At 45.4% G+C, this 18,772-nt stretch overlaps 1 protein-coding gene across 1 annotated transcript; it reads right to left on the reverse strand.

Annotated features, from left to right (window-relative positions):
* Positions 1-2,549: 2,549 nt before the first annotated feature.
* On the reverse strand, positions 2,550-4,328 carry LOC119454454 (HIRA-interacting protein 3-like). The gene has a single exon (XM_037716382.1). It carries the CDS (start codon positions 4,326-4,328, stop codon positions 2,550-2,552), a length of 1,779 nt encoding a protein of 592 aa, XP_037572310.1.
* Positions 4,329-18,772: the final 14,444 nt, after the last annotated feature.

Below are 18,772 nucleotides of genomic sequence, written 5' to 3' on the forward strand. Positions count from 1 at the left end.
TACTGTGACATCACAACGCCTGTGACGTGTATCTACGTGCCTTCATGGCTGTGTCGTAAGGCTACGTTATGTGCTTACACAAACACCAACTACTCAAAGAACGTGTCTTCTAATTAATCTTTCGCTTCTTGCTGATTTGGTAGCGGCTAAACAAAGAGTCAAGAAGGTGATTTAGGAATATGGCCAGCCATAAAACCTGAGCGATGGTTTCGCCTAGCTTGTTTCTCTTCGAGTTGACCATGTTGTATTGCACCCATCGCTTGTTGCAATGCGATCAGTTTTCCTTCTGTATACACTGTCTCCTACAACGTACACGTTATTAGCGGCTGCCATTTGGGCAAATTGGTGGGTCCGGTTGTTGATAGAAATGCGACAGTTACTAACAGCGACCAACATGCATTGCTTTGTATGAAGTTTGGTAGACAAAAGCAAACGGTCATCGAAGGTTAATGTAATTTAATTTCCAGCGCTTATTTTACAAAGTCATATATAAGAAAGAACGCTTTTATAAAGAGTAACGCCTTTTTTCGGACACTTTTGGCGGCAATATATCTCGTCGTATTGAAGTGTCTTTTTTCTAGAAGTCAGGCAATGCATTATAAGTACAAGAGAAGCATTGAAGGCGTCTCTGACAGGTTTTGCCAAAGCAATCGATAATTCTGATTGAGTCTGCAGTTGATAATTGTTTCCAAAGTCAGCTGCATAATTCGAGCCTTTTATACATTTTTTAACATTGTAGGGTGGGGGCGTTGAGCGTAACAGAAGTCCCAACCTAAACGAGTTGTGTGAATTATGACAGAAATTAATGATCTTCGAATTCAAAGGGAAACAAGCCAAGAACGCATCGCAAACTACATTGAAGCAGTAATAAGCACTGCCAGGCTCTTACGAACGAAGTGTCTGTCATTTAAAAACGCCGCTTATGCAGATTTTACTCCCGCCATCCTTCATGTATGATACATGAAAATAAAGATTCAATTCAAGTCAATTCAAACTGAACGCCTCTAATAAACGCCCAGTCGCAGGATCTCGATATTGCTCGTTACGTAATAAAAATATTATTAAAAACTATACAAGCCGTTTTGATGACACTGAGGGTCGATCCCGAAGAGATAATTTTGTTGTTCTATGGTACACTTGATAAAGGTTTCAAACAGAAGGCGCAATTACGAACAGAAGTTCTATGTTCGCTGCATCTCTCGATTGAACTACCAAACACGATTTTGTCCAGTTTGCTGTCTACGAGACAAGGGTTTTAGTTCTTTCCAACCATGAAATTCTCTACCCAAACAAATTAGTAATGTAGCAGAAATTATCCGCTAGGCATTTAATGAATTTCTGTTGATAAGCTCAGCATGCCAGACAGCTTTCAGATAGGACGTTACACGGTTACGATTGAGCTAATGACACTGTTTATTGAAATGCCGCGGTTTGACATGACAAAAGTCTGATATGATTATGAGGTACGTCATAGTGAAAGACACCGGAGTAATTTTGACGATCTGTAACTTGTACCAAGCGCCCAGTTCACAGGCATTTTCACATATCACCCGCATCGGGGACACAGTTTATAAAATAACAGCGGCAGCGACCTGTTTTCGGAAAAAAAAAACTTGTGATGGATGTTGACGACGCAGACACATCTGCCCCCGTTGCCGGGACTACGGGGACATGGAAAATGTGTCCATTAATTGAAGCTAGTTTATTGGGATGGGCACATATTCTTTAATTTTTGTTGCTTGCTTGTAGCCTCACTTCCTAAAATGCTTTAGTTCCGTTCTTTCTGTCTCAGGATGAGCCTGTTCCTGCCACTTGATCGAGACTGACAAGTGCAGCGAGACGAAATAAAGCGTGCGCTAAAGGGATATGGTGGCACATAAAGTGACCATTTAGGGCTTTCTGTGCGGATACTGCTCGTGGTCAGGTGAATTCATGGCCAGGTAAACTGCTCGTGGTCAGGTGAATTCCTTGCCAAGTAGACGTCTTTGTGGTTTGGTTAGACTGTGAGGTGGACTATGATGACTAAAAAAATGAAAGCTCAGACACGTTTCACGTTATTCAAATTTTATACATACGGCGAAGGGCACCGCCGCTGGCTAGGCCAACCACAGCCAGCTTTCTCTTCGTTCTTTAATGTACATAAACGATCTACTTTTTTGCGTCTCCTCAAATATTCACCTTTTTGAGAATGATTGTATAATATTTAGGAAAATAACATGCGATAATGACGTAACCGTTCTCCAATCTGACCTTAACGCAGTTTATTCAGGCTGCAATATGTGGATAATGAAATTTGACATAACTAAGTGAAAATTTATGCGGCTAACCAGATCGAAAACAACGCTAACTTTCTACAGTCTATGTAGCATACCGTTGGAACCTGTTTCATCGTACAAGTATCATATAACGCACGTTACAAATAACGCAAATCGCAGTCTCGGCTACATTTGTATAAAATTTTCAAGATCACCTTATTCCTTAACACTGCTCCTATATAAGTCACTAAGAAGATCAAAAGTTCACTGTTGCGCATCAATATGGGAGCCTCTTCAGCAAAGTCTTGCGCTCACTGCTGTCGCAGTCTCGCCTTTGGATCCTGCATCTTCAGATGTTGTTGCTTTGCGCTTTCGTGATGTTCCTGCAGCATTCTCGGTCGTCTGAACGCCACCAACATCTTCAGATATCTTGGCTTTGCGTGTACGTTTCGTTGCAGGTCCTGGCACCGGCTGAGTTTTCTCAGCGCTACCAGCTTCTCCGGACGTCTTAGCCTTGAGTTTACGCATAGGTGCAGGTCTTGGCATCGGCTGAGTCTTCGCGCTGCCAGCATCCTCGGACGTCTTAGCCTTATCTTTACGCGTACGTTCAGTCTGCTCAAAACCACCAGCATCCTTAGATGTCCTAGCTTTGCTCGTACGCGTCGTTGCAGGTCCAGACATCGGCACAGTCTTCTCAGCGCTGGCAGTATGCCCAGACGTTTTGGCCTCGCGTTTATGCGTCGCTACCGTTCCTGGCAGTGCATCAGTTTTCTGAGCACCTCCTGCGCCTTGGGATGTAGTGGCTTTGCGTTTTCGCGTTGTTCCTGGTGTTGACTCAGCATTCATTCCCGGATTCGGTGCAGCGGTCTCTTGAATGTGCACCTCATCTTCCGACGTCTTGGCTTTGAGTTTGCGCGTCAGTCTCTTCACTGTAGAAGCCGCTTGACCGCTCGATTTCTTTTCCGCGGGTGCTGGTTGACACTTTGACGCTCTCGGAGCTTTTGCCGTCATTGTGGCTTTTTGAACACCATCCTGACTATTCTTTCCAGTCGCCACTGCCTGCGCATTGGGGCTCCTACGCGTCGATGCAGTGGATGACGAACGGCTACTTGACGAGGCGTCTTTTGAGCGTCGGTGCTCGTGGTTGCTGCGAGTGCTCGAAGAGCGGCGTCCATCGCGGTGATTCTTCTTTGTCTTGCGACTATCCCCCATGCTGTTAAGCGTGCTGCTCTCCGACACAGATCGTCCTTTAATCCTGTCCTTGTTGCGGCCGCTGTGTCTTGACATGCTTCGCGATCGACACTGTCGTTTGGCTCCAATTGAGCTCTCGCCACTGCTCACCGTTGACGTAGCTCTAGAAATGCGCGCCTTCTTGGTTTTACGTTTGTACCCACTCATTTCGCTTGACGTCGTGCTCCATGACCTCCGGTCTCTCTTAACGTCACGCATAATACTGCTGCCGCTGCTGCTCGATGACCTGCTACTTACAGGGCTTCGGCTTCTCGTTCTGCGCTTAAGCCGACTGCCGCCGCTAGACGACGAGCTCCTTGGTCGCCGAGTATTCTTAGCAGTGCGGCTCTGTCCGCTAGCTTTGTTCCATTTGTGGGCAGTCCGAGTCTCGCGCTTCTGTCCTGTGCCGCTGCTCGACGACCTAGTTGTGCTTTTATCGCCAGTGCTTGTCGAATACACTTCCTTTGACGCGTGCATTTTTTCGGCTATGTGATTTGTTCCTCTTGGGTTGCCACCAGACGAGTCTTTCCTTGAGCTCTGAACTTTCCTGGCAGTACGCTTGTCCCGTCCGGCTCTGCTCGGTGACCTTTCTTTTCCTTGGTGGTCCTTCCTCGCTAGCCGCTTGTCGCGGCTAGCAGTTATGGTCGACGCGACGCTTGATGACTCCTCCTCAGTACTGGGTATATTTTGCCGTATCTTGCTCCGAGCTGAAGCTTCATTGTCGACAAACACGGTTGTGGCAGGGTCGCCGTCGTCCGCAGGTGCTTCCGCTGCTACTTGGGCAACGGCTTCACCTTTTTTCTTTTCCTCCTGCAGGTCGCAAGCGAAGCAGATCCCCGCCATGTTGGCGCTCTCGAAATGAGAAGCAGGTTTCAGCCCTACGATTTCGCCGGGCTGTCTCCGTCAGCCGGTCGCTCACTTCCGGCACACTTCTCGCAAGTAGTGCTTCGTCACGCCCAGGGACCAGGCTCCCAGCGTATCAGGTGGGCCGGCTCCAACGGGCACGGGTCAGGGCTGCGTCGGCGTACACGTAGCGATGTGCCTGGGTCCCCAGATACGAGCCTCGACGTCAGTTCGAAGCGCGCGAGCGCGCGACACGGGCCTGATGATGATGATCCGTTATAATGGCTCGCACCCACTGAGGGGGATTGGGCCTGGTGCACAGTGCGTGGTACGTGCCCCTTCTTTTCCATGCACCTGAAATGGTTCAGAACAATTTCATTCGTTTTACTTTCTCAGAACAAAGCCGTACCGCCAGTATAAAAGTTATGAAATCTAAGCTTAATCTACCTTCTCTCGCATCTCGAAATAGAATAAATCGTTTAGTTCCTTATAATAGCTCTACTACCATCCACACTTGCGTAACGAACTAATTTCTGTTCCCCAATTTGTTTCTAACGGACTAGATCATATTCATAAAGTTGGAAATCCATCATGAAGAACTCACACATTCCTTAATTAATTCATACCGCGTACATGGAAAGATTGGAACTGCCTTCCCGCACTAACGGCTGAAATTTCAGATTGTGAATTTTTTCTGCGTGATTTAACAGTGACGTCATAAATCTTTAGCTGTTGCATATATTGTATATATTTTACACACTGTAAATGCTACGTTACAAAACGTAGTTTTTTTCTTACTGTATTATATATTGTGTTACACTGTGTTGTTATTGTGTATATATTGTAATTTAATTTTTAAGGAACAATTGTATAATTGGGAACGACTACTTTTGTTGTATCTGTGACGACTCCTCTATGTAATGTTCTTGAGCCTGAGGGTGAATAAATAAGTATTTAATTAGTTTGTTTATCTTTGCTTGCACACACTCGAACATCGAGGTGAAAGCGTTACCATCATTTTTTACTCATTACTTTTCTGGATATTACTAAAAAACATTAATCTTTAAGAAGAATATCTTCTTTCGAATCGTACCAACCACCGCCATAAACCGCGAAGTTAGCAGAACCACATACTTTAGTCGTACTGTAAACATAAAATATCGTATTCTCTATTTTCTTGCCGCGTACTCTCGGAAAGTTATCTTCTGACCATTTGACTCTGTCATGCTTATGTATGTTATCAAACTTTGATCACAATAATAACAACGTCAATTTATCATTCGTTTTCTCAATTTAAAATCCGCTAAGGCAACATTCCAAAGAGCCTTCTTGAATGTTGGAAAAGCACCACAGCAGTATTCAGCCGGCAAGTATTCAGAACAACATTTTGACGTATTGTTACCACTCCACGGTTAGCGATGCCGCTTGTCACCTAGTGCGTTTAGGCGGCGTTTTCTCTACGAGGACAATTTGGGGAAGTGGTAGCGACAACGATAGAATCATAACTCCAAGCGAAACTACTCAATACTTATTTGGGCGGCCGTGCAAGTAAACTTGTTCGTGTCTTGGCTTTTGCTGAACGATTACAATAACTTCACTAAGAACTTCATTGAGCTGTATTTAGAATTGCAAGGCAGCTGAGAAAAGTAACTCTGAAATATTTGCCTGAAAGCTAGAGCCCTTGGATATTTGTGGGCTGACAGTGAAGCTTCTGTATCTTGAGCAACCCTGCAGGACAGATTAAACACATACATGCTTTCCCATCTCCCATTACTGATAATTAGTTGTGTCCGTATATTTAGGCAAATTGAAATCGTAACAATAAATACGTACATAGGATGCCTAAAAGTAGGCATTCTCGCTGTATATCTGGAAATAATTAAAGAAAGGTAAACTTTCCTATGCATTCGCTCAGGAAGTTATGTTCAGGAATACCCACGACAGCGTAGCAAGCACAGCTCTCTAATAGAGCGAAATTGTTCGGAACAGTCCTCACGCTCATTTTTCGCTCTCTCTTGCGACTCGAATATTCGATAGAAACGAAGATTCGACAACTTGAAATAGTGAATTCTCGAATTGATTTTTAATCAAACAGCCGACACTATTCAATCGTATTGAAAGTTTGTGAATATTTGCACACCAAACACATTGTAAAACGACGTTCTACACATAGCACAAGAGACATCGCCGTATGCTTAATTTTGTTTTATGTTTCTTTTTATAGTCTAATTTATTTTCGTTATGGTACGTGCAGATGACACACCGTGCAGTCAAAAAACACAATTTCAAAAACGCAAAATCAGAAAATGTATAGGCATGTTCATATAGCTTTATATTTCGCTTGAATAACAGAAAACAAGTAGTTTTGTTCGCTACTGAAACGAGCGTGCAATGAAGCCTACTGCACTTCCATTCTCTTTGTACTTCATCAGGTGCTAAAAATACCACAAACACAACGAAACTAACAAAAATGCTGCTCCTAAAATATATGAGTATTTTCTAAATGTTTAGAAAGCACGTATATTTATATCGCAATGTTATGATATCAGCAACTCTCAGGGTACTTAATAAGTAAGATTAATTTCGCCGTGGAGCAACGATAACACATAGCTTGCTTTCGAAATACCACCCCCAATGAAAAATTCCGTATGTTCCACGTGACCTGTACCGAGCATCCTATATGATCCTATATAAATGTATGAAAACCTATGTGTTCCCATATAAACACGTGTGATTGTACAGGATAATGGTACGAGGTTGATGAGTCCTTTAAAAGCGTCTTGCTTCCAAAATAAGCTGTTCGGGTCAGTAAATTGAATTTTCTTACATTCTAGCCTGCATTGGAAGATTGAATAATATACTAGCAAATATACAGGAAAGCAGCTGGCTATTACATAAAAAACACAAAACTATTACATAAATGCTAAATACATAAAATACATAAAAATAGGCTAATGCAGATGTTACCTAGAAATTATGCAATTGAAGTAGCCCAGCTTACAGTCCTTCTGAGAATGCTATTGCGCAAAACACGTAAAGGAAAATGAAGTGTTCCTTTTGATATTTATTTGCAACATACGGGTAGACATCAAGTAATTAAATACGAAAATATTTGTCGAAGAATTCTATTCTTTCGAAAATATTATAGGAAAAATTGACATTCGACGCACAACAGCTTCACTTTGAGCCGTTCCTGGTTATCGGCACGGCGCATCCTGTGAATATCGGTGCAATAATGTGAGCTCCAGTCGCGTATTCTGTCAGACCAAGTGTGAACAATAAAATTAGTGACCTACTGCACTAAGACTCTAGAATTTATGTTAAATAAAGGTTTTCCTTTTTGTATCGCACTTCTCCTGTTCTATTGGGAACGGCACGTTGCGAGACCTTTACAACAAAGAGACCTGTATAACCAGGAATTATAGAGGTCCCAAGCAATTAATTAAATATGCGTTTGACTGTTTATTTTTCGTTGTTTTTACTAATACTCAGGCGTCGCCATATTCTATTATATCGATGCACTTCTTTTAAGGTGAATCGTTAGCTTTAGGTAATTGGTGGCATAGTCATTTTCAGCAGCATCTGCTAGGCCTCCTTAGTATGACGGCTGTCAATAATTGCTAGTGAACTAGTTGGCTTGCTTTTTTATTATAATGTATCTGCTGCGTAAACAACACAGAAAAGTAATAAGACGGGCAGGACAGGTGCCATTCCCATCCACCTTTCTTGTGTTTGTCTATATAGCGCTAGTGAGTTCATTATCTAATGGGCATTGCATTCCTCGAAAATAGCTGTAAGAAACAGCAGCACACTTTTGCTTTAAATATAAAGGCAGGACTTGTATATACCTTTCTTTGTCGGACACTACACTTATGATGCCATATCCGTCGTGAGAAATGTTTTTCAAGCAAGAACCTTTTATTTCATGTGTTATCCGTGTTAACCCAAACGGGGATGCTGCTATTTTTTGTCTCGATAGATAACCGTTGTCAGAAGACGTTATTTCTAGTTTGTATTTAGGACATCGAAGCCTTGCTTAATAAGTAAAAGCACGCGCCTAGCTTAGGTCTGTAGGCTATGATCAGGCACTCGTGTTTATGGGCTCCTTCGTAATTTCCCTGGATTTCACAGTCCTAATCATTGCTCGTTTTTTTTACCCTTTTCCCATTACCCTAGAACAAATACGTAATTAGAGGAATGTGCCTTACACCAACCTTTCCCCGCCTTGAATATATAGTGGCTACGCCTTTATAAACATTCTAAGCAGCTTGTGCTTACTAGAGGTTAAAAAATCAAATTATGGTGTTTTACGGGCCAAAACCACAATCTGACTATGAGGCACGCTGTAGTTCGGGACTCCGAATATTTGGACAACCTGGGGTTCTTTAACGTGCACCTAAATCTAAGTACTCGAGTGTTTTTGCATTTCGTCCCCGTGGGGGCGAAATGCGACCGCCGTGGCCGGGATTCGATCCCGCGACCTCGTGCTCAGCTGCCCAACACCATAGCCTATCACTGAGCAACCACGACGGGTTTTACTAAAAGTGATATTGAACGCGCTGATACAGGCACCTTCGAGATAACGCAAGCCGTAATTTTTTTATACGATAAGGAATGCACGCGTAGATTTTATGTGCACTGCGTGTGCAGTAGAACACAATAGAAATGTATAGCATACATACGTCTGGCATATACTTACAGGTTTCAAAAGAAACGAAGAGTGCCGCCGACGATACAAGACCGGCGCCAATCTTAAACAACGGTTACCGAATGTTCAGTGAAGGCGCTAATTTTGAATTGTAATTTTGGAATTCTGCATTACCTACAGTATCGTCAGGTCGTCTTGAATTACAAGTACGCCATCAATCCAAAATAATTTTTCTCACCAGATCCATTGTTATTGCTGTATTTTTATTATTCCTTGCTATTTTTATAGGGTAACAAGAAATAATCTTGACAGATATACGCTGTCGAATTAGTTACATTTTTCCTAAAAGCAATTTTCGTCCATTTCGCGCTCAGTGAACCAAAACTTCAACTTTTACTTAAAATGTGTTCGCGTTGAAATTATCTTATTATCCACATATCATTCCCCATTATTGTTCTGCGTGACCTGGGACACAGTATAATTTGCGCCCCACCCTTATAACGGAGGTAATTATTTACGAAATGTCGCTCTCCACAATCATCATCATCATCAGCTTATATTTATGTTCACTGTAGGACGAGAGAGAGAGAATAAAACATTTATTATGGAAAATTAATAGCCGTTTTGTGGTCGGACCTCCTAGTACGGAAGACCATTGGCTTTTGCCGCCGTCCGGGCTCGGTTGACCAGGGCTTGTTGCTGTTCTAGGTCCGAGCTGGACAGGGTCGCCTCCCACTCGACTATCGTCGAATTATGCTTGGCCGATATTTGCGGATTTTGTTGGCACGCCCAGACCATGTGGTATAACGTGCCGTCTGGGGACAGAATTTGCATTGCGGATTGTACGTCATAGAATCTATCTTTGATAATACATAAGGATTTGGAAATGACAATGTTTGTAAGGGTCTCCATGCTACCTGCGTTGCCTTATCTAATTTGGGATCAGGCGGGGGTAAAGTGTGTCTACTCAGCCATAGGTGTTGTAGGATCTCAGAATTTGAAAGAAGGGGCTGAGGATCGTCCTAGTCAGCGAGAAGTTGTGCTGTGGAGGAATCGGCGGAGCCCCGGTGTAGAAGTTCTCGGGCGGAGGCATGAGCAATCTCATTGCTTCGAACTCCCGCGTGCCCTGGTACCTACAGCAGCTGTTTCCACTGACCCTCTTGACGATTGGCCGCAGCCTGTTGCAGTATTGAGTGTGCGAGGTGGCCGACTTGACCTCTTGCGAAATTGCGATACGCCGCCTGGGAATCAGTGAGGAAAAAGGTGGCTCTTGGATTACGCATGGCTAAGGCTATACCGGCCTCTTCCATGGCTTTGATGTCTATTCCGGTGGCCGAGATGCAGTCTACCACCTGTCCCCTGTGTACAACGGTTGCCGTGGAGCGGTTGTGCAGGGGTCCGGCGGCATCTACAATGAAGGCACCTGCGTGATCCGAATACTTGTCGTAGGCTTTGGCTCTGGCAGCTCTCCTGTTTTCGTGGTGGACGGGGTGAATATTACGTGGCAACGGGCGAGTGATGATATCCTGCTGCTATTCTGGTGGTAGTGATCGCTTGCTGGCGACCTGAGTGGGTGGATTGATGCCCAGTGCTTCTAGCGTGGTGCGACCTACTTAGGTGCGTGCGAGCCGAATGACTTGGTTCATGTACTGAGCTTGGAAGAGCTCTGACGCTGTATTATAGATGCCAATTTCAAGGAACCTGTCATTCATGGCCCATGGTGGTAGAGTGAGGGCTTTCCGATATGCAAGTCGGAGTAGACGGTCCAGTTTGAGTTCGTCCTTTTTGAGAACGCGCTGGTACGGGAAGCTGCAAGTGACACGACTGATCACAAAGGCCTGTACGAGACGCAGTATGTCCGCTTCTTTAATGCCACGGTGTCGATTGGCAATTCTGGATATCATTCGGGAGATATTGGTGCAGGTAGTGCGGAGCTTTTGAATTGCTGCGTTGTTGTTGCCCTGATTATTAATGTATGCTCCCAGGACGCGGATAGTGTCCACTTCCTCGACCGGGGATTGATGGAGTTGGATATTCAACGGAATTTGGTTGCCACGCTGCCTAAATACCAGGAGTTCTGATTTAGTAGAGGAGCATCAAAGTCCGCAAGCGAGGCCGATGCGCTCTACAGTATCCGCTACCCGTTGGAGTGCTTCTTCCATCTGTCCCATGCTGCCGGTGTTGGTCCATATAGTGATATCATCTGCGTATAGAGCGTGCTTGATTCCGGGTATCTCGTTGAGTCGCCCTAGGCAGGTCCAGCAGTGCTATATTAAACAGCAGTGGCGAGATTACTGCCACTTGCGGTGTGCCAGAGTCCCCCATTGTGATAGGGGCAGATTGGGCGTCGCCAGCTCGTATGGTCACGTGACGGTTGTGCAGGAAGTCGCGCACGTAGTCGTATGTACGCTGTCCGATTCCGATTCTAGCCAAGTTGGTCAGGATGGCTGAGCGCCGGACATTATCAAAGGCTCCCTGAAAGTCAATCGCCAGAATGGCGCGCTCCTGTTGCTTGGCTCCGCTGGGGCGATCGATTATGTCGTACTTGAGTTGGAATAGAACGTCCTGTGCCGATAAATGCGCTCTAAAGCCAAACATTGTATGTGGGAAGAGGTCGTTAGCTTCCATGTATTCAGTGATCCTGATTTGAAGTGCCTTCTCCGTGACCTTCCCTGCACAGGGGGTGAGTGAGATGGGACGAAGGTTGTCAATATTGATGGACTTTCCGGGTTTGGGAATAAAGACAATTTCAGCCGTTTTCCATTCCTGCGGAAGCATACCTGCTTGCCAATACTTATTAATTTGGTCGGCAAAGAGCTCGAGCATGTCGTCACTTAAGTTGGCCATAAGGGTGGTAGTAATTTGGTTTGGACCTGGAGCCGTTCCTCGACGCATCCTGTCAATTGCCACTCGGATCTCTGCAGTCGTGAAGTCACGGTCCATTTCCGTCACTGCAGTCACTGCAGTGATACGATAAGTCACTGCAGTCACCGATTTCAGTCACTGCAGGACGAAGACCTCTCCCAGCGATTTCCAGTTACCCCTGTCTTGCGCTAGTGGTGGTGGTAGTGACGTGGAGCAGAGGTAGAACCCCGGGCTTCTAATCTGAAGGTCGTAAGTTCTAATGCTCGTTCAGTCCACAAAATTTTCAGGCATGGAGTGGCGCCTGACACCGGCAAAAAATATTGTCGCTAGATAGTGGGGCTATACTAGTCCAGTTGTAAGGAAATGAGGAAGGCCCACTAAGCTTCAACAAAGTCACTCCCTCATCAGAACAGGAATTGGCGTCTTTCGTGCAATATTCAGCCACTACCTCCCACATGACTCCTGCAAATATCTCTCCATAATATAGGGTGCCAATTATATTCGTGCGAAGGGGTAATATTTCTTGAAACTGACCTATAAATTTTCAGCGTCCAAACTGCATCAAAGGGGCAAGTGATTAGAGAGAGAGCAAGGAGAGGAAAGGCAGGGAGGTCAATCAGAAGAACATCCTGTTTGCTACCCTGCACTAGGGGTAAGGGAAAGGGGAGATAGAAAGAGAAAATAGGGAGAGGATGAGCACTGAGTACACGTGGGACGATGTACAGGGACACTATAGGCGGTCTCTTAAACCGGTGCACTTCAAATACAGTACTAATGCACGCAACGCTTTTTGTGCCAGTGACGGGTGTAGCCACGGTTTGAGTATCTTTGACTCAGAGAGCGGTCTCGAGTCCAGCCTGTTTAAAGTTGTCCTGAGAGAGAGGCGTTGTACGTCGTAGCGAGGACAGGTACACAATAGGTGCTCGATGGTTTCCTCGCACATACAGGAGTCGCACATCGGGCTCTCGGCCATTCCCATACGATGTGAGTAAGCGTTCCTGAACGCCACTCCCAGCCACAAGCGGCACAGCAAGGTTGCTTCGCCGCGGGAAAGGCTAGATGGCAGTTGTAGCTGTAGCAAGGGGTCCAACTTATATAACCGGCAATTGAAGGCACTTGGCCTCCATAAAGCTTGTGACGTTTTGCGTGCAAGCAGACGAAGTTCCCTGGCAGTGTCCGTCCTCGTCAAAGGTATTGTGCGCGTCTGGGTGTCTTCGTGGGCAGATCGGGCAGCCCTGTTTACAATGTCGTTGCCGATGATGCCACAGTGAGCAGGAATCCACTGGAATATGTCTGAGTAAAACTTTCTGCTGGGCGAGTTGGTTCATACTTTCAAAGGAAATGGTTATGCGCAAAAACAAAAAAACACGGACACAGAAATAGACAGGGACGAGCGCAAACTTTCAACTGAATTTATTTTTTCCTGCGTTGTCAATATATACTCTGAATGACGTAGGTACAACAGCGGTGATCACATGACACACTTCAAAGATTACAACGTGCCGCGCAAGAACATCATCTCAGTTTCTTTTAAAGAAATTGATGTGTCACTTATACAGCCATCTCCTTTTGACGAAATATGAAAGGCTTCCAACAGTTCACGGGCAGTAGTATCACGGCTTTTGCCCAAAATGTTGATGCCTCGGAAGCTTGGTACACACATGCAATACCGGACGTGCGCAGGCAAATGCGCATTCTCATTATTTTTAATCGACATCTCATGTTCCTTTGCACGAACGTTGACGCACCGCCCAGTTTGCCCTACGTACGTCTTTCCACATGATAGCGGAATTTCGTACACAACGCCAACCGTGCATTTTACGTAGGGAGGCTCGTGCTTTTTGCTGGAGCCGTCCTGAAGTGTTGCCCTACATACATTGCACCTCTCATAATTTGAAGAAGGCTGCGAGTAGGCACGCTGTGCCAATTGTTTTTCAGCCCCGCGTAAGCTCGCTGGGCTCTGCCCGAGGATTTATGCTGCTAACAAGCAGAATCCTTGAGGATGCGGCAAAAAGCACGAGCCTCCTTAGCTAAATGCGGAGTTTGAGATCTGAATGTTTCGGTAAAAACGACAAGCCAGGTGTTTCTTCGAAGTCAAAGGGACGCAGCGCGAACAAGCCCACGTACTACCTGTTGTCTTCAAGCTGTATGTATACCACTGTACCATAAGCATTCGTCGACAATAACACCAGGTTTCGCTCTGTAATTTGTATTATGAACCTACATATTTGTGAATATAGCAGAAGTATTGTGGTTTTAAATTATAAACAATAAAACACTTATGAGAAGAATATTTAGACACTCTCGACTATGTTTAGATAGATGATTAGACACTCTCCCCTGAATTATGCCACTTTTTTACCAAGTTTTGCTTATGATACGCGAAGCACGCACTACAGGCATTAGGGCTTGTAGGAAGGATAAGACTGCTTTACTGCGCTCAATTTCAAACAGAGCCAGCGACCCCACGATGCAGAGACATAGCATTTTCATTCACTGGTCAAACCGCCTGTTTAATTCTACAAAAACAATTTTCAGAATATGTCGTATTTAATTTTGCTGACGTACAAGAAGTCGGAATTGGAGAAATAGGTAAGAGAAATGCTAGATTATCGGGCCACGCGGAGATTAGCTTTTTACCGAAGCAAATAAAGTACTCGGGACCACATAATGCATATAGACCACAAAGGCGAAACTCCACACGGCGATATTGCTATAGATCAGCGCAGCGATCCTGAACACCCATGACGTGCAAAGCGATATTCGATGTCGAAAATGTAATGGTGATTTCACATGTGAAGGCTCTGCACCGTAAAATGTGCTAAGTGAACTTCGTTATTTTGCAGGTGCACCTGAAATGTCGTTATCTCCTTTTACAATATTTCAGTAACACTATGCTGCAGGCGCAATAATGCGGCAATATCTTGTGATCAGAAAAACTGTGCGAAGAAGTTTTGTAAATGCTCGGTAATATTTGCTACAGTGACCATTACCTGGTTACTGGGTTGTCCATTTGTACAGCACCCAACTACGTTACAAAGCAATAAGTACGCTGTCTGCACTTAGGCGTCTTGCTGGTGTGCAGCATGTGTTGAAATAGTGTTATCTCATTATCGTTTTGTACAGTGTATAGCAGGTTTCTTAGCAAGCCGATATGCTGCTATGCGCTTAGCGAGAAGAAATAACCTTGCCGTCATGGCAGTAAGGTGTACTTCGCTCTCTTCCTACTGCACATTATGCTTTAGTGTTGCATGATCACACTATCATCTTGTATATGAGACGTGTAGTAGTGCAACAACTTTCCTGCGAGGAAAGCTCACTGATAAGCTATGCGATAAGACCACTTCGCTGTTCTTATCTCTCTTTTCTTATAGAAGGAATAACCCTGCAATTATCATCATCATCGTCAGATTTGTAATTTGAAGAACTGGTGCCCCACCCGTATTTTATTATAGCACAGTAGGAGATACGGAGACGTCGGGTAACTTGATGGGTTAGTATAAAGGTATATTGATTTCTTCTCTATATTATTTTGATTATCCTAGTCACTTGCCATTCTTCTTTTTTACATGCAGGCAGGCATATCGGTTGAAAACATTCACTTAGTTACACTTATTATTACATTTACACTTATTGGAGCCTACATATCCCCAGCGGGTCACTTTGATGGCAAAAGGCTCAAGAAAATATTGCAAATGACCAATGGCCCCTAGGTTATCACAGGTGACTTTAAGGCACATCACCAGCTATGGGGAAGCACTAAAATTGATTCCAGGGGCAGGAGTCTTGCCTCCTTTGCTGTCGACCATGATATGTGCTGTGTGAATGATGGAAGCCCTACATTTCTGCGAGGCACGACCTATAGTAGCTGCTTAGACTTGACTTTGGTGTCACGACGCTTCGCCTCGAGCGTCCAATGGTTTACTGACATAGAGACCCATGGAAGCGACCATATTCCAACATACATCAAGATTAGTGGAGTTGGGCAATGCTCCTCTACAGTTTTGCGTACAGTTGAGTGGTCAAGGTTTGAGGAGCATATGGATGACGCATGTCGGGAAGGCCTTTCACACAATATAGAAGACGAAATCGCGGACTCATTGAAGGCATTCATGTGCTCGCTCACAAGGTCAGCAAGGCGAACACACTTCGACACAGAACTGGAGAGGCTGCGTGCGGAACGCCGACAGGCGGAAAGAAGGTATCGGCGCACAAAATCAGTTATAGACCTCAGGGCTTCACGACGCATACAAAAGGAAGTTCAGCGTCGTATGGATAAATTGGAAGACAAGCGATGGAAATCTTTCTATCAGACGCTTGATCCCCGAAGATCGCTCTCACACATATGGAGAACGGTTAGGGGTCTTCGCTCATGCCCGCATCAAAGGAAGCACTTTGCTGCTCTGGCCCTCAGTTTGAAGTGGCTGAAGAGTTCTGTGTGCGGGTTTCCGGATCCGTGATCATCCCTACTGACGCGGCACTGAATGGCGTCCCTGAGGCACGTGTACCAGAAGTGAACGTACTATTTTCACATGAAGAGCTCGACGCTACGTTAGCGACCTGCAGGCGTCCTTCGTCACCAGGACCAGATGGCATCGCGTACGCTGCCCTATGCCACCTTGGACATGACGCACGTAGTGAGCTGCTCAACTAGTACAATGAGTGTTGGCGAAACGGCGTTGTTCCTAAACAATGAAAATCGAGCCGCTTGATCCCCATTCTGACACCTGGAAAGTCTCCGCTTGATTTATCATCATATCGTCCGATTGCGCTTTCGAGATGCGTCGGCAAAGAAAGAATTATTCCAGCTTGCTTGGAATGGTACCTCGAGCGATTCAATATCTATCCGGATGCCATGGCTGGCTTTCGTCGAGTTCGCTCATCCATCGACAATGTTATTGACCTCGTTACCTGGGACCAAGAACAGAAAATCCTCAAGCGCCTACCAGTTGCACTTTTTCTCGATGTCAAAGGTGCATACGACAACGTCGCCCATGACGCCATACTGAACTCACTTGAGGCTGTGGGAGTTGGTGGCCGGATGTATCAATGGATTCGGGACTATTTGACCGAGAGGCGGTTTTTCTTACAGACTGAAGACGGCCCAACTTCGGAACATTACATCTGCCGTGGTGTGCCGCAGGGTGGAGTGCTGAGCCCTACATTGTTCAAACTCGTCTTGGTAGGACTTGTGGAGTGTTTACCGCGGACAGTTCATGTCTCTATACGCCGACGACATTTGCATCTGGGCCTCTGCCGTGACTCGGCCTCAGATGCGGGCCAGGCTTCAGCGGGTGGCAACCATGACGGCGTCTTATCTACGAGAACAAGGCCTCAGTGTGTCTCCAGAAAAGTGCGCATTGGTTGGCTTTACGCTCAAACAAATGTCACTGTATCCAGTTTCAATCAACGGTCAAGCTGTGTCCTATGTTAAGACGCATCGCTTTCTGGGTGTCATCATCGACCGTAACCTCTCGTGGACCTCTCACTGCGTCCACCTGAAGAAGTTATTTGCTATTGCACAGGTATTTAAATTTCTCTGCGGGAAAAACCGGGGCGCATCAGTCCATTCTATGCTGCAGCTGTACAGGGTACTGTTCCTGGGACTGCTTTGTTACAGTCTGCTAGTTTTGTCAAATACATGGAAGACGAACATACGCGCTCTTGAGAGCATACAAGGTCAAGCCCTATGCACGTGTTTAGGGCTGCCTCGGTGCACCTCAACAACAGCAACAATAGCCATCGCGGGAGACCATACGATTCAGACACACGTTGCTGCCGACTCCCTCAGAGCGCACATTCGTCATCTGTCAAGGATCCCCGACCATCACTTAGCATCCCTGCCAGCGGAGAGACCTCAAGCGACCTTTTCAAAAGTGATTAGCGCCCATCAAGAGTGTATACCGTCATAGTTTACACCGGCGTCGAAGCCTTCATCTCCCCTGTGGTGCTTGCGACAGCCGCAAGTGAATTTTTCTATTCCCGGAATCACCAAGAAGGCCAATCATCCATCGCTGGCTCTGATGCAACTGACGCTCCTATTAATGCACCAGACATATCATGACTACATACATATATATGCTGACGGCTTGACCTCACCTACCAGCTCAACTGCCACATTCGTCGTTCCAGCCAAGCAAGTTGCAGTTAAAGTCAAATTGTCACATATGACTACATCTACGTCAGCAGAACTTGCAGCCCTCCATGCAGCTGTGACCTACGTCACCGAAGAGCCGGCACAGAAATGGGTCATATTCTGGGACTCTAAAGCAGCCCTTCACAGTATCAAGTCAGCCTTACATCACAGAACTTACGAGCAGATGATATCCAACATCAGGGAAGTGCATCACCATGCTCTGGAAACAGGGCACAGTATAGTCTTCCAGTGGATTGCAAAGGAAATGGTTATGCGCAAAAACAAAAAACACGGACACAGAAATAAACGGGGACGAGCGCAAACTTTCAACTGACTTTATTTTTTCCTGCGTTGTCAATATATACTCTGAATGACGTAGGTACAACAGCGGTGATCACATGACACTTCAAAGATTACAACGTGCCGCGCAAGAACATCATCTCAGTTTCTTTTAAAGAAATTGATGTGTCACTTATACAGCCATCTCCTTTTGACGAAATATGAAAGGCTTCCAACAGTTCACGGGCAGTAGTATCACGGCTTTTGCCCAAAATTTTGATGCCTCGGAAGCTTGGTACACACATGCAATGCCGGACATGCGCAGGCAAATGCGCATTCTCATTATTTTTAATCGACAGCTCATGTTCCCTTGCACGAACGTTGACGCACCGCCCAGTTAGCCCTACGTACGTCTTTCCACATGATAGCGGAATTTCGTACACAACGCCAACCGCGCATTTTACGTAGGGAGGCTCGTGCTTTTTGCCGCATCCTCCAGGATTCTGCTTGTTAGCA

The sequence above is a fragment of the Dermacentor silvarum genome, chromosome 5 (genome assembly GCF_013339745.2).
Source record: "Dermacentor silvarum isolate Dsil-2018 chromosome 5, BIME_Dsil_1.4, whole genome shotgun sequence".
In the NCBI taxonomy this organism is placed as follows: domain Eukaryota; kingdom Metazoa; phylum Arthropoda; class Arachnida; order Ixodida; family Ixodidae; genus Dermacentor; species Dermacentor silvarum.